The following is a 21,702-nucleotide window of genomic DNA, read 5'->3' as shown; positions in this document are numbered from 1 at the left end:
ATGAAGTCCCTAAATGCATTGTACCAAGGTTCCGATTTACTTCTACATTAATTCCCACTAGTCTACGATACTTAGTCGTTTTTCAATGGGAAGTACATTGTCCATGGGAAGTGTGCACGCTTGCGTAAAGGTAATTTTTAAGTTGTTTTTTTCGAGATTCAAACAGTGCTCATTACTTTAAGGAAGCTTCAAATTTCGTGTGACAAGGATTACCAATATTCTGTAAGGCAGCCGGAGCATGGTTCTGATCACATCATCTCCAAAATAACCGAGATGGACAATGTGCGAGACCCTACCATCACATCCCCAAAAAATGTACCTTGACGGCACAGTGCTATATGCATGGGGATGAATGCACAATGAACCTAGCCCCGTCTAGTTCGCTGCACTTTTTGACACTGTGTATTCCAGTGTCAGGGTGGTGCAAAGAAACGATGTTCAACCAAGTAGACGGAAGGCGGTGTTCTAGTTCAGAAGATTCAACAAATGCCTGTCTGCTGCTTTAACCGTACATTTGATTAGTTAGCACTCACCACACATACACTGACCCAGAATGTAGTGCAAACTGTGCAGGCACCAAATGCACTACTTGACTCCAAATCAATGAACTAGACGACTCGGTGTTGCACCGTATAACCAACTAGATGCTTCTGTGCAAAGAGAGTCAAAAAGTGTAGCGAACAAGATGGGGCTAATATTTACGTTCTTGCATGCTCGAGCTCTGATGCTGAATTTAAGGGCTCCTTGACCTTGAGAATTATGAAGAAATTTTTAAATAGACAGATTTCAATGTTTTATGTAATGCAAGATGTGTTTGAGGGCATGGCAACCGCAAACAATTGGGATATTTGATTTCAAAATGTGGCCCGTGTAATTAAAAAAAAACTCCTAACGTGCAAATGTTACTGACAACAAACTTAGCACTCCTTATCTAATAACAAGACCAAACATTGCTATCAGCTTCGAACCTAACAATATATGAGGCGGTAGGTATGCATTGTCCTGTTTGGGGTGTTGTTTTGACTTATTGTGTGGGGTGCTATATTCAATTGCGTGAGGTCTGCTTCAGGTTAAGGTAAAAGAGGTATTGCTTCACAGTAACACATCTGCATGAGCTAAAAACAACAGAGAACATTAATAAACAATCTAATATTCATAAATCATGCAACATTTTTCACTTTAATTTATTATAATATTCCTTTTTATGCAAATTATGTAGACATTAAGTTTTGAAATAGTAGAACATTGAATTTCATGTTTTTATCTTTTTTTTGTTACATGACGCAGCACAGAAATTTTCTTTTGGCAGTATTTTGTTCTTCTTACTCTTATACAAAGTTTTTCAATTGAAATTAAGTTAAAATATAAGTCATAAGTTTAGAACAATAGTTCTTACCCTGAAGAAGAAGAAATTGTAATATTTGTTGTTGAAACTTAGCCAGTTATAGCAAATACTACACTGCTTGTTCTTAGTAGAATGCAAGCACTTGTGCACTGGAATTAGTTACAGAATTTCGTGTCGTTTTGGGGGTAAGACAAGTTTCTTAAAGTATTATTGTGAAGTTACATGTCCCTATTTTTTTTCTTTTCAGGAACTTTGCCATTTATATGAAGATGTAGAGACAATGGGTTTTAAATAATGCGAAATGAGATGAGCTTTTCTCACTGACACAACAGTACATATGCAATGTTTTATTTTCTTGGGATGACCAAAATGTTAGGGAACAATGTGAAACTAAAAGCACTTTAACATGTTTCTGATGATGTCTCAGGCCCCCAATGCAAAGGAGAATAGAGTTCAGAATATCAAGAAGCAATTTGAAGGCCTCACTACTGAGAAAATCAAGATTGGAGAGAGTGTCAAAGAAAAGCCTGCAAAGCGTCTTAATGGAAATGTAGGGTCCAATAAGGTTACAGCTAATAAGCCTCCTATAAAAAAATTGCAGGGTGATAATTCGGGGGGTGTGCAGTTGAGTAGGAATAAAGAGGTTCAACATCTTGAGAGGCAAAACGCCATTAAGTATGATAAAGCTGCTAATGCTTCCAAAGCCATTGTTAAAAGAAGCCCCGCTTTTCGGTGTGATAAGATAGTTTGCGGGAAGAATATTTTGGTTCAGGGACGTGAGAGAACGAAATCGGTTGTGGATCGGGTGAAGCTTTTCGAAGAGGATGGCGTTACTGTTCCGAAATTGAATCACAGAAAGAGCTCGTGTCCCGAGAGTGATACAAATGGCATTTCAGTTACTAAAAGTGATTTCAAAAAGGAAGATCCTTCTTTGAAATTTAGCCCGGAAGGTAATCGCCATACAAATATGCCTTCACGGCCACAACGTAAAAAGGAGAGACTTTACGGGAAGCTCGGGGTGGATGCCGATTGCGATAAGCCCACTGCTCGTGATAACTCGGTGACTAGTGCAACTGGTGTGGGACTAGATAATGGAATGGTTAACAGTGAAGTCTCGGTGAATACTTTACGTGCCGTCATGAAGGCACCTTTACCACCTGGCCCCCCACCGAAGAAACCTCCGAGAACCTTTGCTCACACCCCAATATTAGAAAACACTCCCCCACCCTCTGTCACAAAAGCAGTTGTTCCCAAGGACAACCCAGAACAGCTGTCTCCGGCAGACAAGTATCCAAAACTTTCTGTCCACGACGTGAAAGCTACTCCTCCCGGACCAGTAAGATCGAGAACCGAATCTCAAATAGACTTGAAGAAACTGAAAAGCAATTTGGAAGCAGTTCTGTCCAACCAAGTGCCTGCAAAGTGCCAGTATTCCCGGATCGAAAATCAGAAAGTGCCTGTTCCAAGTGCCAAATCCAATTCCAACGGCAAAGTGCCTTTGACGGTGAAACTGATCGGCGAGGTGGCAAAACCAGATCTCTCGGCAGGTTCACTGTTCGGCTGCCTGCAACTCACCTGCACGCAGACTCACATGTACGAGAAACTCAATGAAAAGCAGTGCGAGTTCTTTGTCGATTCGCCTGACAAGAAGACCAGTGCCAATGCCAAGTATGGTTCGCTAGTGAAGTCGCACAGTGAGGAGCATATTTATGCCGAGCCGTACGACTTCCTAAAAGAGAACGAGAATTACTCTCATGCCTCCTCCCATAAGTATGCAAGTGTAGTGAAAGAGTCAGGTCAAGACAAAGACGAGAAGAAAAGATCTGAACTGCATTATATGGTGAGTACACACTTTTTACTAACATATTTTAAAACTTCTATTCTATACTTTTTAATATTGAAGTATTAAGAACAGTGATTTATTAATGTATGTGTGCGGAGGGCAGGGATCACACTAGTGTGCATTTCTGGGCTCAATTTCTGTAATTGCCATGTCATCATGTTGGACATAAATCGAATCCAAGATGTGTGAATAAGTTTATAGCGAAGATGCTTTTGGGGTACCAGTACTGACTGTACGAACTTGAGAATTTGACTTTTTAAATTTAATCGACAGAAATAATTTCTTTATAAGATTTATTTGAAGATTCAGAGATATGAATTTACAATACCAGAAGTATCTCCAATTGCTTTCAAATTCGGCATACTCACTAATTTTGGCCTCGTAATCACGATCTGCAGTTAGAAATTGGCGGTCATGTCTAGAAATTGCAAAATAACCTTGTCAATTACCACTATGATTCTCCATACACTAACATGGAAACAATGAAGACGTCTTCCTGTCCGCACAACGGTCTTGCTCAAGTGTTGTGCAAGAAGTGAGACCCGTTGCATGGATCGTTGATTTGCATGTGAGAGAATGGCATCTTGTGTAAAGGTGGAAAATATGTTTGCCCCACAAACCGTTCACGTTAACGTTAGGTTTGGCAAACATAGTTAAAATTAAGGGTCATCATAAACATAGTTTTGAAATGCTAATCATTGCAAAAAATGGTTGTTTTCTTCATAAATCAAGGGTGTTTACTCCGTTCACGGACCCACTTTTTTCGACTTATTTTGCACTTTCTAGACGTAACCGCCAAATGTTAACTGCAGATTCATTATTACGAGGCCAAAATTAGTGAGTATGCCGAATTTGAAAGCAATTGCGGATACTTCCAGTATTGTAAATTAGCTCCAAAATTTCCTCATGTTTCAAAAACCACTACGTACTCCAAAATCTGAAAAATTACATCTGCTTTGAATCCATTCTAGAACATTCAGGTGGATCTTTATGTGGTTTACCTATGTTGTCTAGATATTCAGAATAGTGTCGTCTAACCAAGTCTTAAAAAGCAGAAAATGCAGACTACTTCAGTTGGGCATTTGCCTGTTGTGTTCAAAATAAATCAATCTTCTAAAAGTATAGTGCAATACTTTTCATCTGCTTTTTTGATAACTTCTAATCATAGTTGTTTTGCCTGGCTTTCATACTGATGCACCCATACAAAAGTTTCCAACAATTATCTTTTATTCTACCACAGTAAACTGAGTTGTCGACATTATTCTCTCCCCCACTAAGAAATAGGTCACACACTAACTACATTGCAGTGCTTCTAAAGAATTTGCTTATAATTCTGCAAAAAGCAAAAATAGATCCTGAATGCTCAGGCAAGATATATGTGTAAAGACATGCTGATTATTATTTTAATACTTTGTTATAATTTTTGATATTAACAATATCTGTGTGTGCGTGAAGTCCATATACAAATGCTAACTGACCACTAAATGATGCATCTCATCTTGCCATCATCCTCATTCTCACAACACAATTAATTTAGATATATAAAATACTTAGTCCAGCTATGGTGTCAAAGGTTTTGTCGGGTTCGAATAAATGTTGTTAACAACCAGAATCCAAATTATGGGTGTCAAGTGTCCATCAAATTCATAGCTGGAGTACATGTGTTATCTGACAAGTTTCTGGCCTTCACTTTGTCCCGATGGTCAATTGTCATATCAGTGTTGTTTACATCAACAATCTGTGGCTTGTTTGTGAGAAAGTGGAATATTTTTTGAAGGAAACTGGTGTGAAAGTTCCATAATTTTAGTTTTGAGTTTTTGTTTGCACAGATTGGCTAATTGGGACCGAACCTACAGTTTAAAATGGGATATGATCTAATTGGGACCGAACCTACAGTTTAAAATGGGATATGATCCACTATGTACCTCCACGTGGTATCGAACCCGAGACTCATGTTATTTGAGTGTATTGTAAATTTGTTTGCCCAAGAAGTTTTTTCGGTGATTTGTGGGATGTATCCTTGGTTCTGTGCGCACTATGTAGAAATAGTGTGTCCTGTATGTATAACCTTCTACGAAAGGGCAGTTGAGCTATCGACCACCACCATATGGCAGCAATTATTGCGTCATTTCTCGAACTACTCGTGATATTTCAGTTTTTTTTTGTGTTTTTATTGTTCATTTGTATACATATGAGGGTGTGACATACTCGAATCAAAAAACATACTATTTTATTTTTTTAAAAAAAGAGTATGGATGACCTCATTACACTTGTAGTTGTAGCTAATGTAAATAGTAGAGTTTGGGACTGAAATTTAGACTCCATAACTGACAGCATAGTTGCCAAATGTGATTTATTAACATACCATAGGAGGTCTGAAACTAGTATTTGAGTTAGAGAACTCCAGTACTGGCTTTTATGGTAAAGGGGTCTACCTGATGGCATAGCATCCTTGCCTTGTAATCAAGGGGTCCCAGGTTCGATACCTGGTGGAGGCGCATAGTGGTTCGGATCCCACTTTAAACTGTAGGTCCAGTCCCGATTAGCCTATCTGTTTCGTGTTAATAACGATCTTTTAATAGATTCAGTCTGGTCCCGAAGTAAAAATGACACTTGCATTTTGTGACTCGCAAGTGTTAAGTTCAAGACTGGCAAGAATGCTCTCAAAGAACCAACATTTTTCCTGCTTTGCACTGGAAAATGTCTGCATTGATTTTATCAGCTCACGAGCAATTCAAACATGACAAGAACTTGTTTGAAAGAAAGGCAAGGTCATACACCATAGGCACACTTCCTGTGTGTTCTTTGTCAGGTAACCTTGGCAGTGTCACTTCCCATACACACAATTCTATATAGCCTATTCATTGTGAAAATTATTAAGAAATTTTCCCTGTTAAAGAAAACAAGAAACATGTGTGTAAGGCACATGTGGGGATTTAAGGTGTCCCAGATTAAACAGATGTTAAATTGCTAATCCATGGATACTAGTAAGACGTAAATAGGCATAATTGTATTTCAATAGATGAGTGTGATACTTACAAAAGTTCAGCGGAGAATTTCCAGTTGGCCTAACTGTTCTTGAAGCACTAGGATGCAAGGACGTATTTATGGGAGGTCCGGACCCCCTACCTCGAAAGATTTATCAAGTACTAAATTAAACTATGAAAAATATATTAGTTTAGCCGTTGTTGTATAATTTCCTCTGAACTTATTGGAAGACAAGGATTATATTGGGATCATAGGGCTTTGAGGGACAGGAAGGACGTATTTAGGAGGGGTTCAGGGGTCCGGATCCCCCGAAAGACTTACCAGGTATTAAAATTAAGTAATGAAAATATTAGCCTTTGTTGCATAATCGATGGTTATTTAATTTCCTCTGAACTTTTTTAATCGGGAACTTAGTTTTCTCCAACTACATGTAACATCATTTTTGATATTCGATAAATATTTAATTATTCATCTATTTGACATTAATTTCATTGCCAGAGCACTTGATTTTATGAGAATTATTCCGATCTTAACTAAAGCTACGTAATGAATATACGCTGTTATATGTCTATTTTTAAATCTACATCCTTTTTACCTAATCGTGTAATAATAATATAATATTAATTTAATTAGTATTAATTTGATTTAATATAATTATTTTAATTTAAACATTATTGTTATTATGATAATAATAATTAATATTCCTGAGACACTTGGTTCGGACCCCCCCCCCCGAAACATATTTGTAGATACGTGCCTGCTAGGATGGTATAATTTTACATAAGTAATGTAGAGTAGAAAAGATTAACACCCAGACAGGATCTACAAATTAGAAGGGAGGGGATTTCCCCCTCATCCCCATTCAGATACCACCCTGCATGTGATAGAAAAACCGTCACTTCTGTTGTATTTTCTGCAATATTCCATAAAAAATTTACAAAAGCACAATTTATGGTATTGGATATATATTTCTGGTAGAAGGGTTTCATTAACTCTTCTTGAATGCACACAGCACACATGCATATTAGTGTTCCCAAGTGCCAATAATTAGCAACCAAAGGGGATTTCTCCCTGTCAAACACCACCGTCAAGTAGCTTAGAATTGTATTTTAAAACTTCCTGGCAGTCTGGGAAATTGTGTGACCAAGTTGATTGACAAACACGTGACCGAAAAGACTTGAATCAGATGGTTCGAATCTAAGTAGGACGTTAATTTCGGTTTTTGTTATTTCCTGCTACTTTTGGTTAATTGCGATGATAAGGTGGGCGGTGGCGTACACTGCGTTTCAGAAAGGGGGAAGCGGAAGCTAGAAAACACCCTCCAACTCCCTCCCCCTAATTTTTCTCGCATATTACAACTTTTGTATAATATTTGCTACTATTGGCAGGAATAGACACTTCATGGAGAGTGCGTTGGGCGTTTGATTCACCAATTCACCACCAAGACAGGATAGATAGAGCGTTCGCCACCGAGAATGGTTGACGATTGGATGTATTTCATGAACACCCGTGCCTGTGCCGGTACTCGAATCCGGGAACTTCGATGATGAGATCGAATGTCGACCACTGAACACACAACCATTGACTTATTTGTAAAATACATTGTTGCTTACATTAAATGTGTTCATTTACAGCGAAGAAAATATCTTGATAGGTGCTCATTTGTAGAGATTTTTGTGTACAAGGTAAAAACTTGTAGCATTTTTTAAGTGTATCTAGCAGTGTGCACAGTTAAGTGTGTGCAGGGGTGCCAAGTTTTGAAAAGATTGGGTGGTCTCAAACACTGGAGTTATAAATTCACCAAAAAATGTCACAAATCCTCCCTTCTAGGGTCTCGGAAGTTTAAAAATCATATTTTTTTTCTGGGCCTTGAAGACAATTCTAAACTTGATAGTAGCCCCTTCCCTCCAATAAATAATTGCTTGTATATTGCATTTTTTGGCTTTTAGGCCATTTTCAGTATTTTTTCCCGTATTTTTGAATTTGCTGTTCGCTCTTTCCCTGTTGTTTTGTGAATTTAAGTCCTTTTGCTAGAATAACTTACATATTTAAATTTCCTAACATGGTATTTTTAGTAGTGCGCCATTAATCGAAAATATGGCCAATGGAAAACACATTATTATTATTATTTTTAACTGAAGTCTTTGCTTCGATAGTTTAATCCGCCACGAATTTTATCGAATTATTCAACTACTCTTGTAATTCATTAAAAAAATCAAGTTTTTATTTTAAAAGAGAGATAATATTTGTATTTTTTTTTAGCTATTTTAGGTCATCAACTTCTATGTATCATTATATTAATGCACACCAACAGTGCATCCTAACTTACTAAAATAAAGTTATTTATTGATGTCGATAACACGACTAATTATAGGGTGGGCTCCAACCCCACGAGCCCATTGAGGTTGGCACCACTGTATCTCATAAACGTGCAGTGTTTGCTTCCGAAAGCAGGGCGAAACTGTTGAGGCGGAGCGACGTTTCTTGTATCAACAAAGCGAGGATGAAATAGAAGATAGAGTGCATGCGTGGGTGACGTCATCGTATGTAACATCTTTATGTCCCAGCAGGTTTGAATTTCCGCCGCTTTATTGCTTCCGGGCTGCGTAATTCTCGAGGAAGAAAGCGAGATGTCTCGGGAGAAAGTCTCCGATGGGAAGGAAGGATGCGACGTGTTTTTCTTGGTGGGAGCTGCGATTTCTTCCATTTGCGTTCCCAAGCATTTTGAGCACCGAATGCCTAGAAATCGGTTTTTAGACGGAGGCTGCTGTTTTCGTGCTTCACAGCTTCCTTTAAATCAGCCCACACGTACTTTTCGTCATTCTGTGCGTAATTTATTCCATATGGAATCGCTGAAATCTATCAATAGCCACACCACGTTTAAAAGAAACCTCAAGCTACAAAACTAGTGAATGGACCACAAAGAAAATGTTTTACTTCTCTTGGTTACTTTGTTATTTTTCTCTTTAATATTATCATTATTATTTTTGGCACTTGTTATTAATTCTACATATGTATATATTTAATGTATGTATTGGCTACGAATCCCACCGATAGCACATCAACTTGCCATATGTTTCATGTACTCGGGCCCGTAGCCAGGTAGGGGTCAGGGGTACTCAGCCCCCCCGGCAGGACCTCTAGCTCCATCTGGCACTGTCACCAGCCCCTTGACATGAGGTAAAACTATTTTGTATTCTAATTTCTTTGAGGTGAAGAGTGAAAATGTAGACAGCATATATTATTTTGTTCGCAAGGGATAAATTCACAGAACATGAACAGCAGGTATTAGATTTGTTCATCTTGTTTCTGAGCAGAAGTCGAAGTAGCGGCTCTTTCATAAGAGAGCTTCTTTATCTGTAACTTTCCTACTGATGTTGCAGCCTCTCGTTTAACAAATATCTGTGACTTGAACGTCATCATCCACATTCCTTCCTCAGCTGCGTCAAATGACAACAGATCCAAAGTTTTCGGATCAAAGAGGAGTGTAATTGCTTCGGCCGGGGTACGGTAGGCACTATGATTGAAGTGAATATTGTACATTTTTATTTATTTATTTATTGCAATTTCCAGTAGAGCAGAAGCCATTTTAAGCCGGAAAGACACAACAGTAAAACAGTACCCTAGTGTTATAAAGAACACACGAAATAAGATAAAATAAAATAAACAAAATATAAATATAAATATAACCATAAGCAAGCCAAGACGGTACCAAGGTTCTGTATCGTCAAAAATAGTATGGAGTGTGTATTAAGGGATGGTATCGGTAGCAGTCAATTAACACTTCAATACATGTTTTAGAAGACATAGAAAAAACTGTAGTCATTGCATGATATTTCTAAATGTTATGTTTTATAACATAATGCCTCCCCCCCCCGGAGGCACATGGCACAGTGGTTCGGATCCCACTTTAAACTGTAGGTCCAGTCCCGATTAACCTTACTGTGTGTACTGGACTTAAAACAACAATTCAATCAATCATAATGCCTCCCTCACAATTTACCTTCATTTACTACTGTTAAACTTTCGAAAACTGGACTTGGTTTACAAAGCCCCCCTGATCTGCGGGCCTGCATGTACTACGGTGACGTAGGGGTTATTTTAATACTATGCATATACTTTTTATTAAGTTCACGTTCTGCTCAGATAGGCGTTTTGTAAACAGTGGAAACGAAACTAAACTGGTTCAGCCACCCCTGCACCCCCTCGCTGAAAATAGGAGATTTTCAAATGAAAGCAGTAAAGCGCTCGGGTATAACCGGAGTATTAAATCAAAGCCCCTCCGCTTAAATGACCGCCGATTACTCGACTCTTAACTGTACGTAGAGGTTATGATATGCCCATCTACAAATCTAGCTGATTGATTGATTAGCTTTATTTTGCTTCGCTTTTTGTCCCACTTTTGGCTACTTTGCGAAGATGCGGATGAGTGATGACATGAAATTGATGAACGGACACTCAGAAACATCCATGGGATCCCACTTTAGAACTGTAGGTCCAGTCCCGATTAGCCTTTCTGTGCATAAAGTGGACTTACAACGACAAATCAATCAACAAACATCCATGGCCAGGGCGGGATTCGAACCCAGGATCCCTGGCGTCGTAGCGCGATGTGCTAACCACTCCGCCACGGGTGCCGGCACACAAATCTAGCAGAGTAGGTGAGATGAACTTTTCCGTGTACTCGATTTGGTTTCTTTTACTTCGCTTTCCTGCCACTTTGGGCAAATCGCAATATGTGCGAAAAGAGATGGGGTGGCCTACAGTCAGTTTTTAGAACACTCCTGATTCAGTTGGGGGTAACGACACCATCCTCTCGCTCAGGTCTTTCCCCGTTGCATTCAGTCGCTCTGCATGCTGCTTAAAACAGGCAGGAAAGTAGTTTCCTCAAGTTTTCAGTTTAAGGTTTGATTTCAAGGATTGTACTGTACTTTAAATGCTAACGTCATAATTCTTCAGGGACCGTATACTTGTTTAGGTTCACTAAAACCTAAGTTGAGTGTCCATTATAAACGAAAGTTGTAATGTATTTGGGTCTGTATAGGCGATGTAGGTTGTTCACTGAAGTCCTTATGTTCACTACGTTGTGTAAGGAGTGACCCAACAGTCAACCTCACTTCCACGTAATACGCCCCTGTTACTGCTTCTTGCAGGCTAACGTGGCTTTGGCGCCTGAACGTGACCAGTATAATCGTCACATAGGACTCTGTGTGTTGTCCTGTGTGCCCCTTTTGTGCTCGCAGACAGTATAGTTTTAGTTCATATTTAGTAGTGAATAAATGAATTAGTTTTAAAACAATAAATTTTCTTCTCGTTAGGTGCTTGTCCTCAATTTTGTTTTAATTAAGGGGCTTATCCTGATATTGTCTGACGGGCAAAATAGCCTATCCGCCGAAGGGCCTGTAATTTAAAATTGAACCAATGAATGTTCGCTACATCCAGAGCTGACTGTACAGTCTTTCCTATGTGAGCGATAAGTTTCCTTTTGGACATATGTTTCGCCACCATATATCAAGGTTTAGTAAATTTCTGGCACTTTTTGCATTCCGTACATACTATTCTTGTTGCTCAAGCTCGGAATGAAATGCGATTGCGTCGACAATCCTCTGGAAGTTCATGCCAGATGCATCCGAAGGAAAATAGCTGAATGTGAGCTGTTTGTTGTTGAAGATATACTAGGGCACGTCGATGCACTCCGAGCGCAGCTGTTTATCTAAGTTCGTCTTGAAATGCCAGGCATAGCCTTTTGCATGAAGGTCACAGGATTTTTTTTTCTTTCGTAATAACTGATATTGAAGGATATCTGTTTTACCCGCTCACGTATGTTTGTGTTCACGTGTAAGAGGAGAGAGTGATAGTAAGAAGAAAGAGCACAGAAGGGAGGAAAAGAGCAAGGGCGTATTTACAGGAGGGTGTTATGACCCCCCCCCCTCCCCGAAGGATTTTTCCAAGCCCGAAATTAAATAGGAAAAAATGTTTATTTACTGTTGTGTAATATGTTGATTTATTTCCGCACAAGTTACGTAATGATAAGCATTAGATTGTAAATATGCTGTTTGGGTTGACAGTGGCTGCGAAAATTTATGTGTAACACTACTACTAATATGCATGAAAATAATGATGAGGGACTTTTGCATAAGCTTGACCTGGTATTCTAAAATAATTTATTGATTTATTTTATTTCGCTTTTCTGCTACGTTTAGGCTACTATGCGAAGATGATTTTGATTTGATTTGATTTATGTATTTTTAGCGTCGATTTTCTGCCACTTTTGGCTGATCGCGACGATGAGTGATGATATGAAATTGATGAAGGGATACTCACAAGGAACACCCATGCCGGGAATAGAACCCGGGACTCCTGGCGTCGTAGCGCGCTGTGCTAACCACTCCGCCATGGAGATCGGCAATCGCGAAGATGAGGATGGGTGATGTGATTAAATTGATGAAGGGACTCTGAAAGAACGAACACCCATGCCCAGACTGGGATTTGAACTCAGGACCTCTGGCGTTCTAGCGCTGTGCTAACCGCTCCGCCACAGAGGTTTGTCTGTGGAAAGCATAAGTGTTGCCAAGCTCTTTCTCCATCATCATGTTTATTCTCATTGTTTACAATACGCCAATCAATTTATTCTCCTTGTTTTACACCAGACAAGATAACCTCTGCTCCATTCCTTAAAAGCTCGCTGGGTACAAGAGAAATATTAATGAAACTAGCCAGACAATTTACCGAACTGTACTTGTGCACCACTTCAAGGTTAAGTAAATTTCTCCGGGCTGCTACTGTCTACAGTGGACTGCTACAGTTGCTGTTGTTCTCCAAAGTAGTTCGTATTAGCAAGGTTCTACTGTAGTTGCCCCATTATTTGCAGATCCACTGCTCGAGTGCAAGGGGCGATTTCGTTGCGTTGCGTCAGTTTCTATAGATTAATCGCCAGCTGAACTAGGCCGTCAGGCAATCAAATCTTTAAGTCTGTTGGTGACGTCACGCCTCTGAGGCTCTTGTTGGAGATCCATTCTTGGAAGCTGCGACAGAGAGAAATTTCCCTTATCCCGAGAAGAAATTGCACGTGATTAGATCCCCCGTTTCCCTTTCCCGTGCTGCTTAAGGCTCCATAAGAAGCGAGTAGTTGGCGCTGTGCCACGTTGTGTGCATCGTCGGTGATTCCCCGGTTTCATCCACGGTCGGTATACACGAAGAACCATGATGCCAATGTACACTCACCGGCAATAAAAATGGACACCTAGACCCTGAAATACTCTCTTCACTGCATGGCGTTAGGCGGGTTGCCTAACTTTACGGCGATGAGTGAATTTGAATAGTAAATTTCCAATTGGAACTTCTGCCACCGCCGTAGAGTTAGGCAACACCCACAACTCCTTGCAGTCAGGATCTAGGTGTGCCATTTATTGCCGCTGACTGTACCTCTCAAATAAGTCGGCAACAATAGGTAAAGCTACACAGATGTTGAACAAGGGACCTCACACATTCAGAATCACCGCCATTTTGTAGAGGTGGTGTAATCAGCGCCACACTCCGGCCGTCTTTATTCTCCCCAGGTCGCTCCCAATGTACCCATTTATTGGAGGCTTGCTGAACACCAGACCCGCAACATGCAAGGACATTGGTTGAGAATACATTGCCATAGTTTTTCGGGTCCCACTTTAAACTGTAGATGCAGTCCCGATTGGCCGATCTGCGCATAAAATACCCTTAGAACAAACTTTTACAAGTGTCGGAGAAGCCTAACAAATCACCAATTTTGTGAACACAGTAACTGCCGAAAATTTACAGCTTTTCAGACCAAAATTTTACAGCTGCAAGATGCCTTCCGGGACTGGCTGGCTAAATCGGTCAACGCGTTTCAAGATGGCGAACAAAAATAAACAAATTTCCCTGTGGTACTAGCGCTCCAATGTCTGCTAATATCGTCAAACCTTTGTCGACTACATTTGTGCACATTGAGAGAGCCTCGTAGCAACTTCAGGGCCTTACTTGACCTGCAATTCCGGCAATAAAATACTTATTAAAATAGTGCGTGATTTAGGAGGGCAAAGGAGTAACGAATTTCTTGACCATTGCGGTAAAGTTAGAGATTTTAGCTGAAATCTTCATAGCAGGAAGATACCTTAAGTGGCTGGTCTGATATCATACAACATAGACGCGGAATCTTCATATGGTGGTTCATTTCGAAAACAAATTGCAGTCTACACGTGGCACAATAATATTTCTTCTGTTAACTTTTATGCACGAAGTAGTGTTTCGTAAAAATTAAATGCTTTCGTAATTAAAACGTGAAGAATTTAGATTAAGAAATAACCGTACTGGAGAATGTATATTTTAAATCGTGAACGAAACGTCATATCATTTTGTGGTTTAAAGGTGAGCATGAAGGATTAAATCAGTCGCTGCTCATCTGTTAGTTTGTATTCCTTGTGCATGTGAATTATATGTAGGCGTCACATTATTGGCGACCACCACGACGCAAGTGGAGATATAATGCAACTCGTGTCCATGTGAGGAAGACGGTGACTGCATCGAGAGGATGTGGCGCAGACCGTCGCCCTGAAATCCCTCCGTGCCACATCCTGCAGTAACAGCGAGGCCTGGTCTATTTCACAACCTCTAAATCTGCTTTTGCTGTGTGTGTGCGGTAATTGTCGGATGATGACTTCACACACGACCACGTGTCTCTCCGATAGCGTTTTCGCCTGGTGATCCAGAGATTCCGTTTTTCGTTCCTTGGTGGAGGCGCATGTCCTAGTGATTCGTGTCCACCTTTCAACTGTATGTCTAGTCACCATTAGCCTCTCTGAGCATGAATTGGACTTATCAACCAGGTCTCCGTGGCGTGGTTATCGTGTCCCGAAACCAACAGTTCTCTAGAGCAAATAACTCGGAAGTTCTTCGTTGCTGGTCATGACAGCAACATTTTCCGTCAAATACCATTCGCAGGTAAGAGAATTTCGTAAAGCATCCCTTAGCTAGGATAATTTGCATAAATATTTCTCCACCTACTTCATTGTCTCCATTTTATCCGTACAAGCATCCCTCCGTCCAGCTAGGAATTTCCGCTTCGAGCACTGTTATGAAATCAGTTGCATCTCCTATTTTGCCGCACATAAACTTTGTATATTTGATTGTTTTACGTAACTTTAGTGCCTCTTTTGGCTAATCGCGACGATGATGAAGAGACAATCACAAACACGTGTCGACAGAACACAAACGCCAGAAAGGAGTATCACGGCTTTGGTTTCAGGCGCCAGAGCCTCGTAAGCCTCAGTTTCCAGTCATGTTTGTATGCACGTAGATGTTTGGTAATTTCACGTCGCTTTTTCTATATCTTGGTTGGAACTCTTGGTGAAATGGATGATGAATTGATGAGACAATCGTGAGGTACTGCACCACCGTATCTGAAGCTCGGTGGCGCTAGCGTCGATTGTGTAAGTTTGGGATGGCAAAGCCGTTGTCCTAACAGCACCGGGGGTAAACAACGGAGTGAAATAAAGTGGAGGGGATGCCGATAGTTCGCATATTTTCCGACGTTTCAGGTGTTGGCGCTGCAGTAGAGACGTAGAAGAGGGACACGTTTTACTCGGCGACAATACTAAAATCAACAGTGTGGTCATAAAAAGTGCGAGATTTCATTTGAAAATCCCATAAAGATTCTCTTGAAGCGAGGCTGTTATTTGCTTTATGGTTGCGATAAGAGAGGAACAAAACCCTTTTCTTTGACCTTCAAGTTTTCCTTGTATCCTTCTTTCCGCCACATTCCGCCATTAACTTGCTCAAATTTGAATGCATTTCTGTCCGTCGTGTGCAAGGTCGGACGCGAACGAATATCCCGCTGAAAGAAATTCCAGAGCTTTTTTCCGCCGTCTGCGTTATCTCGCAATCTTTTCTCCAGACGACAAGCAACACTCCGCGAAGCATGTAAATACTTCTGTCACACACTTCATGCTTATTTCCCCCAGTCGTAAGCATCTTTAAAATAAATTCCTTCTACAGCGGCACTTGTTTGAGCCGCGCTGGTCCAGTTGGTAGGGCGTTTGACTGCCACGCGGGAGACCCGAATTCGATTCCTGGGGTAGGGGATCTGATTACAATTTTCCCTGAATGAAGTGGCTCTGGTTTTTACCCAGCCTTAAATAAACTGGTACCTATGTGGGCGAAGGCGGCTGGAGCGTGGTGCTGATCACATCACGAGTGACAGATTGTGACTCCGTATGACCCTACCTCCCAGTTTTCATATGCCTTGTACAGGGAGTAGCTGTAATTTTAGTTGAACCAGTATTTCTTAATGTCATGCTTTAATTTTCCGAAGGGCGCCGCGCCCCCCTTAAAGTCCACTATGTGACTACTTTTTCACATCACTCCTTTTTCATTCATCTCTGAGATCGGTTTATATTAAAATAGCTAGAAATAAAAGTAGAGATATAGTGGATATTATTCCAGTTTCTATTGAATGCCACTGTAATATGAATATATTCTGCTAACAAAAATACAAAACTACATGTTTCAGTACTACTGACGTTTTCAAGGCGGGTGAGACGGGAATAGAGACTAATGAACTTGTTTGTATTGGTATTCAGAAGGTCGGTGTTTCGAAACACGTGAACACACAATTTCGTCACCATTTGTTCTATACCTGTACTTATCTCTCTTGTGTTCTCGCTTCGGCAAACCTGATCAATGCAATTCGCAACTTTAGTATTCTCAAATATGAATAAATTTGTAAAGTGATGTGTGGATCAGTACTCGAAGCGGTGGTCCTGGGAATGCTATCCCCCCAGTTACGAAAATTTTCATAAAGCATCCCCCACCGAGGATAGTTTACATGAGCATCCCCCAGCTAGGAATTTCCCCTTCGAGCACTGGTGTGTATTGTAAAGGACTGTCGATCTACAAAACATCGTGGCTGTCGGCTGACATGATTTGTCTAAGAGGACAGCTGGATCATTTCCTGACTCGGAGGAAGTGCCCATAAATATGTAGTTATGCAGAATGTATGTTGTGCTGCCTTTTTTGTCCTCACAAAAGCGTCTGTAACCTGTGGTGAGTGTTGTTGAAACTCGTGCAGATTCTTGAGAAGTGTTATGCAGGCGGCAGGAGGCTGAGGGAGATGAACTCTTGCACTTTCTCCTTTGAAAGTGAGAGGCCCTGGTTCTTTGTCTGCTTATATCGAGCACAACTTCCAAGTGGTCTGGGCGGTTCCTTTCTCAGGCGACCTGCCGTGAACTCCGGTTATGAGACCAGACTCCTGTGAAATCCCCACCCCGTACCCCGATGTCGTAGTGGTAACGTCGTCGCCTTGTTGCCAGGGTTCGTTACCCGTTGGAGGCACATAGTGGTTCGGACCCCACTTTAAACTGTAGGTCCAGAGGGCAGGGACTCGATCAACGCGAGCTGATGACTCGCGCTTACTAGACATTCCTCGTTCGCGATTGGTCTGTCTGTGTATAAATTAACTTGAATAACTCCTATAAGGGCGGGACAGCTATGGAGAACAAGTCACCAATTTTGAGACAACGATAATTGCCGGAAATTGAAACAAAACAACCGAGATACCAAAAGACCGGGACACGCATGTACCGCGGACACGAGAAGAATGGATCACCAAAAGAACGGAACAGGAAAAGACAGCTACACCAAAGGAACGGGACACCCATGGACCAAACTCTAAAATAACAGGACATGAAAGTAATAGCGCACCATGGCGCCAAGGGTCCCGGATTCGAATCCCAAATTGGGCATGGGTGTTCTTCGTGAGCGTCATCATGTAATCACTCGTCCTCACCGTCGCTATTAGCCAGAAGTTGCAGAAAAGCGACGATAAATAAAAATCAAATGAAACTAAATGTGCGAGGTCGGTTTGGCTTGTTAGTTTGAATTAGGTTCAATTTCATCTGTTGAGAATGGACTATGTTACATTTAGTTAGGCGAAGTTAGATATTTTAGGAGTTTTGAAACAGAATTTTAATTGAATTTGAGAAAATTGTGGGATACGTTGTGCTTATTTGGTGTTGTATACACACCATTGAGATCATTGTAATGAATAATAAAGAGATATGTTTGGTGAGTCGTGTAAGGATGCATCTGGTTCATTTGCTGTGTATAGGAGACATTAGGTGTCAAGGTTGTCGCTCTCATTGTGTTCGCAGTGAAAGTTCTCCACTGAATGGTGGTTCGTGTCTGCAGCATCTCGAGAGACAAGAGGGCCAATGAACTCTCCCGTGAAAATACCGTGATTTGCCATCACATTTCTTTTTGTCCTCTCTCCGCCGCCGGGAACCTTCCCTCGAGTGAGAATCCCCGTTGCAAGGTTGCGTGACGCGGCGTCTCCTTCGGACCCATCCTCGAGAGTGTAGTGGCTATATTTGGAAGCAATTCACCTGAGAAAGGTAAAACTCCCGCCGCTGTCGCAATGCCTCTTCAGAAGTGGACCGAGTGACGCGCGCACGGTAACGGGAAGTCCTATGTGACAAGCGGCTTCCTGCGTGTGCAATTGATACCGTCCCGCTCTCTGATGACAACACCACAGGTGGACTGTGTTTACTTTCGTGGAATCTCCATTAACTTTAATCCAAGCTCCATTTCGTAAGAGCGGACGGGCCTTGAACGCAACTGCACTCTCCTCATCGCCGGAGTAAACTTCATTTTCCTTTTTGCCATAGCTTGTCTCGTGAGCTCATTGTAGTCAGGATAGAATTGTCGTTGTTACGGTTTCATGTAAACGCACATTACAGCTTCGGCTCCAGTAGTCTCGGGTTCGAATCTGGGCCTGGGGATTAATATTCTTCCTGGCTGTCCCTTCGTCAATTTCATCATATCACTTATCTTCGCGATTAGCCGAAAGTGGCAGAAAAGCGAAGTAACATAAACCAAATTCTGCCCCTCAAAGTTAGGCCAAGTTTAACTCTGCCCCCTCAAAATTATGCCGTGTGATTCTGCACTCCTGAAAATTAGGCCCAGTTTAATTCTGCCCACTCAAAGTTAGGCCGTTTGATTCTTCCCCCCTGAAAATTGGGCCCAGTTTAATTCTGCCCCCTCAAAATTAGGCCCAGTTTGATTCTGCCCCCTCAAAGTTAGGCCGTTTGATTCTTCCCCCTGAAAATTGGGCCCAGTTTAATTCTGCCCACTCAAAGTTAGGCCGTTTGATTCTTCCCCCCTGAAAATTGGGCCCAGTTTAATTCTGCCCCCTCAAAATTAGGCCCAGTTTTATTCTGCCCCCTCAAAGTTAGGCCGTTTGATTCTTCCCCCTGAAAATTGGGCCCAGTTTAATTCTGCCCCCTCAAAGTTAGGTCGTTTGATTCTTCCCCCTGAAAATTGGGCCCAGTTTAATTCTGCCCCCTCAAAGTTAGGTCGTTTGATTCTTCCCCCTGAAAATTGGACCCAGTTTAATTCTGCCCCCTCAAAGTTATGCCCTTTGATTAATTCTTCCCCCTGAAAATTGGGCCCAGTTTAATTCTGCCCCCTCAAAGTTAGGCCAAGTTTAATTCTGCCCCCTCTAAATTAAGCCCAGTTTGATTCTGCCCCCTCAAAGTTATGCCGTTTGATTAATTCTTCCCCCTGAAAATTGGGCCCAGTTTAATTCTGCCCGCTCAAAGTTAGGCCAAGTTTAATTCTGCCCCCTCTAAATTAGGCCCAGTTTAATTCTGCCCCCTCAAAGTTATGCCGTTTGATTCTTCCCCCTGAAAATTGGGCCCAGTTTAATTCTGCCCCCTCTAAATTAGGCCCAGTTTGATTCTGCCCCCTCAAAGTTAGGCCGTTTGATTCTTCCCCCTGAAAATTGGGCCCAGTTTAATTCTGCCCCCTCAAAGTTAGGTCGTTTGAATCTTCCCCCTGAAAATTGGGCCCAGTTTAATTCTGCCCCCTGAAAATTGGGCCCAGTTTAATTCTGCCCCCTCAAAGTTAGGCCAAGTTTAATTCTGCCCCCTCTAAATTAGGCCCAGTTTGATTCTGCCCCCTCAAAGTTAGGCCGTTTGATTCTTCCCCCTGAAAATTGGGCCCAGTTTAATTCTGCCCCCTCAAAGTTAGGTCGTTTGATTCTTCCCCCTGAAAATTGGGCCCAGTTTAATTCTGCCCCCTCAAAGTTAGGCCAAGTTTAATTCTGCCCCCTCTAAATTAGGCCCAGTTTGATTCTGCCCTCTCAAAGTTAGGCCGTTTGATTCTTCCCCCTGAAAATTGGGCCCAGTTTAATTCTGCCCCCTCAAAGTTAGGTCGTTTGATTCTTCCCCCTGAAAATTGGGCCCAGTTTAATTCTGCCCCCTCAAAGTTAGGCCAAGTTTAATTCTGCCCCCTCTAAATTAGGGCCAGTTTGATTCTGCCCTCTCAAAGTTAGGCCGTTTGATTCTTCCCCCTGAAAATTGGGCCCAGTTTAATTCTGCCCCCTCAAAGTTAGGTCGTTTGATTCTTCCCCCTGAAAATTGGGCCCAGTTTAATTTCGCTCCCTCAAAGTTAGGCCAAGTTTAATTCTGCCCCCTCTAAATTAGGCCCAGTTTGATTCTGCCCCCTCAAAGTTATGCCGTTTGATTAATTCTTCCCCCTGAAAATTGGGCCCAGTTTAATTCTGCCCCCTCAAAGTTAGGCCAAGTTTAATTCTGCCCCCTCTAAATTAGGCCCAGTTTGATTCTGCCCCCTCAAAGTTATGCCGTTTGATTCTTCCCCCTGAAAATTGGGCCCAGTTTAATTCTGCCCCCTCTAAATTAGGCCCAGTTTGATTCTGCCCCCTCAAAGTTATGCCGTTTGATTAATTCTTCCCCCTGAAAATTGGGCCCAGTTTAATTCTGCCCCCTCAAAGTTAGGCCAAGTTTAATTCTGCCCCCTCAAAGTTAGGCCAAGTTTAATTCTGCCCCCTCAAAGTTAGGCTAAGTCTAATTCTGCCCCCTCAAAGTTAGGCCGTTTGATTCTTCCCCCTGAAAATTGGTCCCAGTTTAATTCTGCCCCCTCAAAGTTCGGCCAAGTTTAATTCTGCCCCCTCTAAATTAGGCCAAGTTTGATTCTGCCCCCTCAAAGTTAGGCCGTTTGATTCTTCCCCCTGAAAATTGGGCCCAGTTTAATTCTGCCCCCTCAAAGTTAGGTCGTTTGATTCTTCCCCCTGAAAATTGGGCCCAGTTTAATTCTGCCTCCTCAAAGTTAGGCCAAGTTTAATTCTGCCCCCTCAAAGTTAGGCCAAGTTTAATTCTGCCCCCTCTAAATTAGGCCCAGTTTGATTCTGCCCCCTCAAAGTTATGCCGTTTGATTAATTCTTCCCCCTGAAAATTGGTCCCAGTTTAATTCTGCCCCCTCAAAGTTAGGCCAAGTTTAATTCTGCCCCCTCTAAATTAGACCCAGTTTGATTCTGCCCCCTCAAAGTTAAGCCGTTTGATTCTTCCCCCTGAAAATTGGGCCCAGTTTAATTCTGCCGCCTTAAAGTTAGGTCGATTGATTCTTCCCCCTGAAAATTGGGCCCAGTTTAATTCTGCCCCCTCAAAGTTAGGCCAAGTTTAATTCTGCCCCCTCTAAATTAGGCCCAGTTTTATTCTGC

The 21,702-nt window shown here is 41.7% G+C and overlaps 1 protein-coding gene across 3 annotated transcripts in view; it reads left to right on the top strand.

The window, feature by feature from the left end:
* LOC145986818 (uncharacterized) overlaps positions 1 to 21,702 on the top strand; it is an 89,183-nt gene that overhangs the window by 565 nt on the left and 66,916 nt on the right. For all 3 annotated transcript variants that reach the window (XM_083121270.1, XM_083121271.1, XM_083121269.1), the window contains exon 2: positions 1,593 to 3,185. In XM_083121270.1, coding sequence (XP_082977396.1) covers positions 1,752 to 3,185 — 1,434 coding nt within the window. In that variant the 5' untranslated portion in view covers positions 1,593 to 1,751. The remainder of the gene's footprint in view (positions 1 to 1,592; positions 3,186 to 21,702) is intronic.

This window comes from Lepisma saccharinum, chromosome 4 (genome assembly GCF_977018435.1).
Source record: "Lepisma saccharinum chromosome 4, izLepSacc3.1, whole genome shotgun sequence".
Lineage (NCBI taxonomy): Eukaryota > Metazoa > Arthropoda > Insecta > Zygentoma > Lepismatidae > Lepisma > Lepisma saccharinum.
Note: the sequence above shows the minus strand (reverse complement) of the source record. Positions and strands in the feature narration are given on the sequence as shown.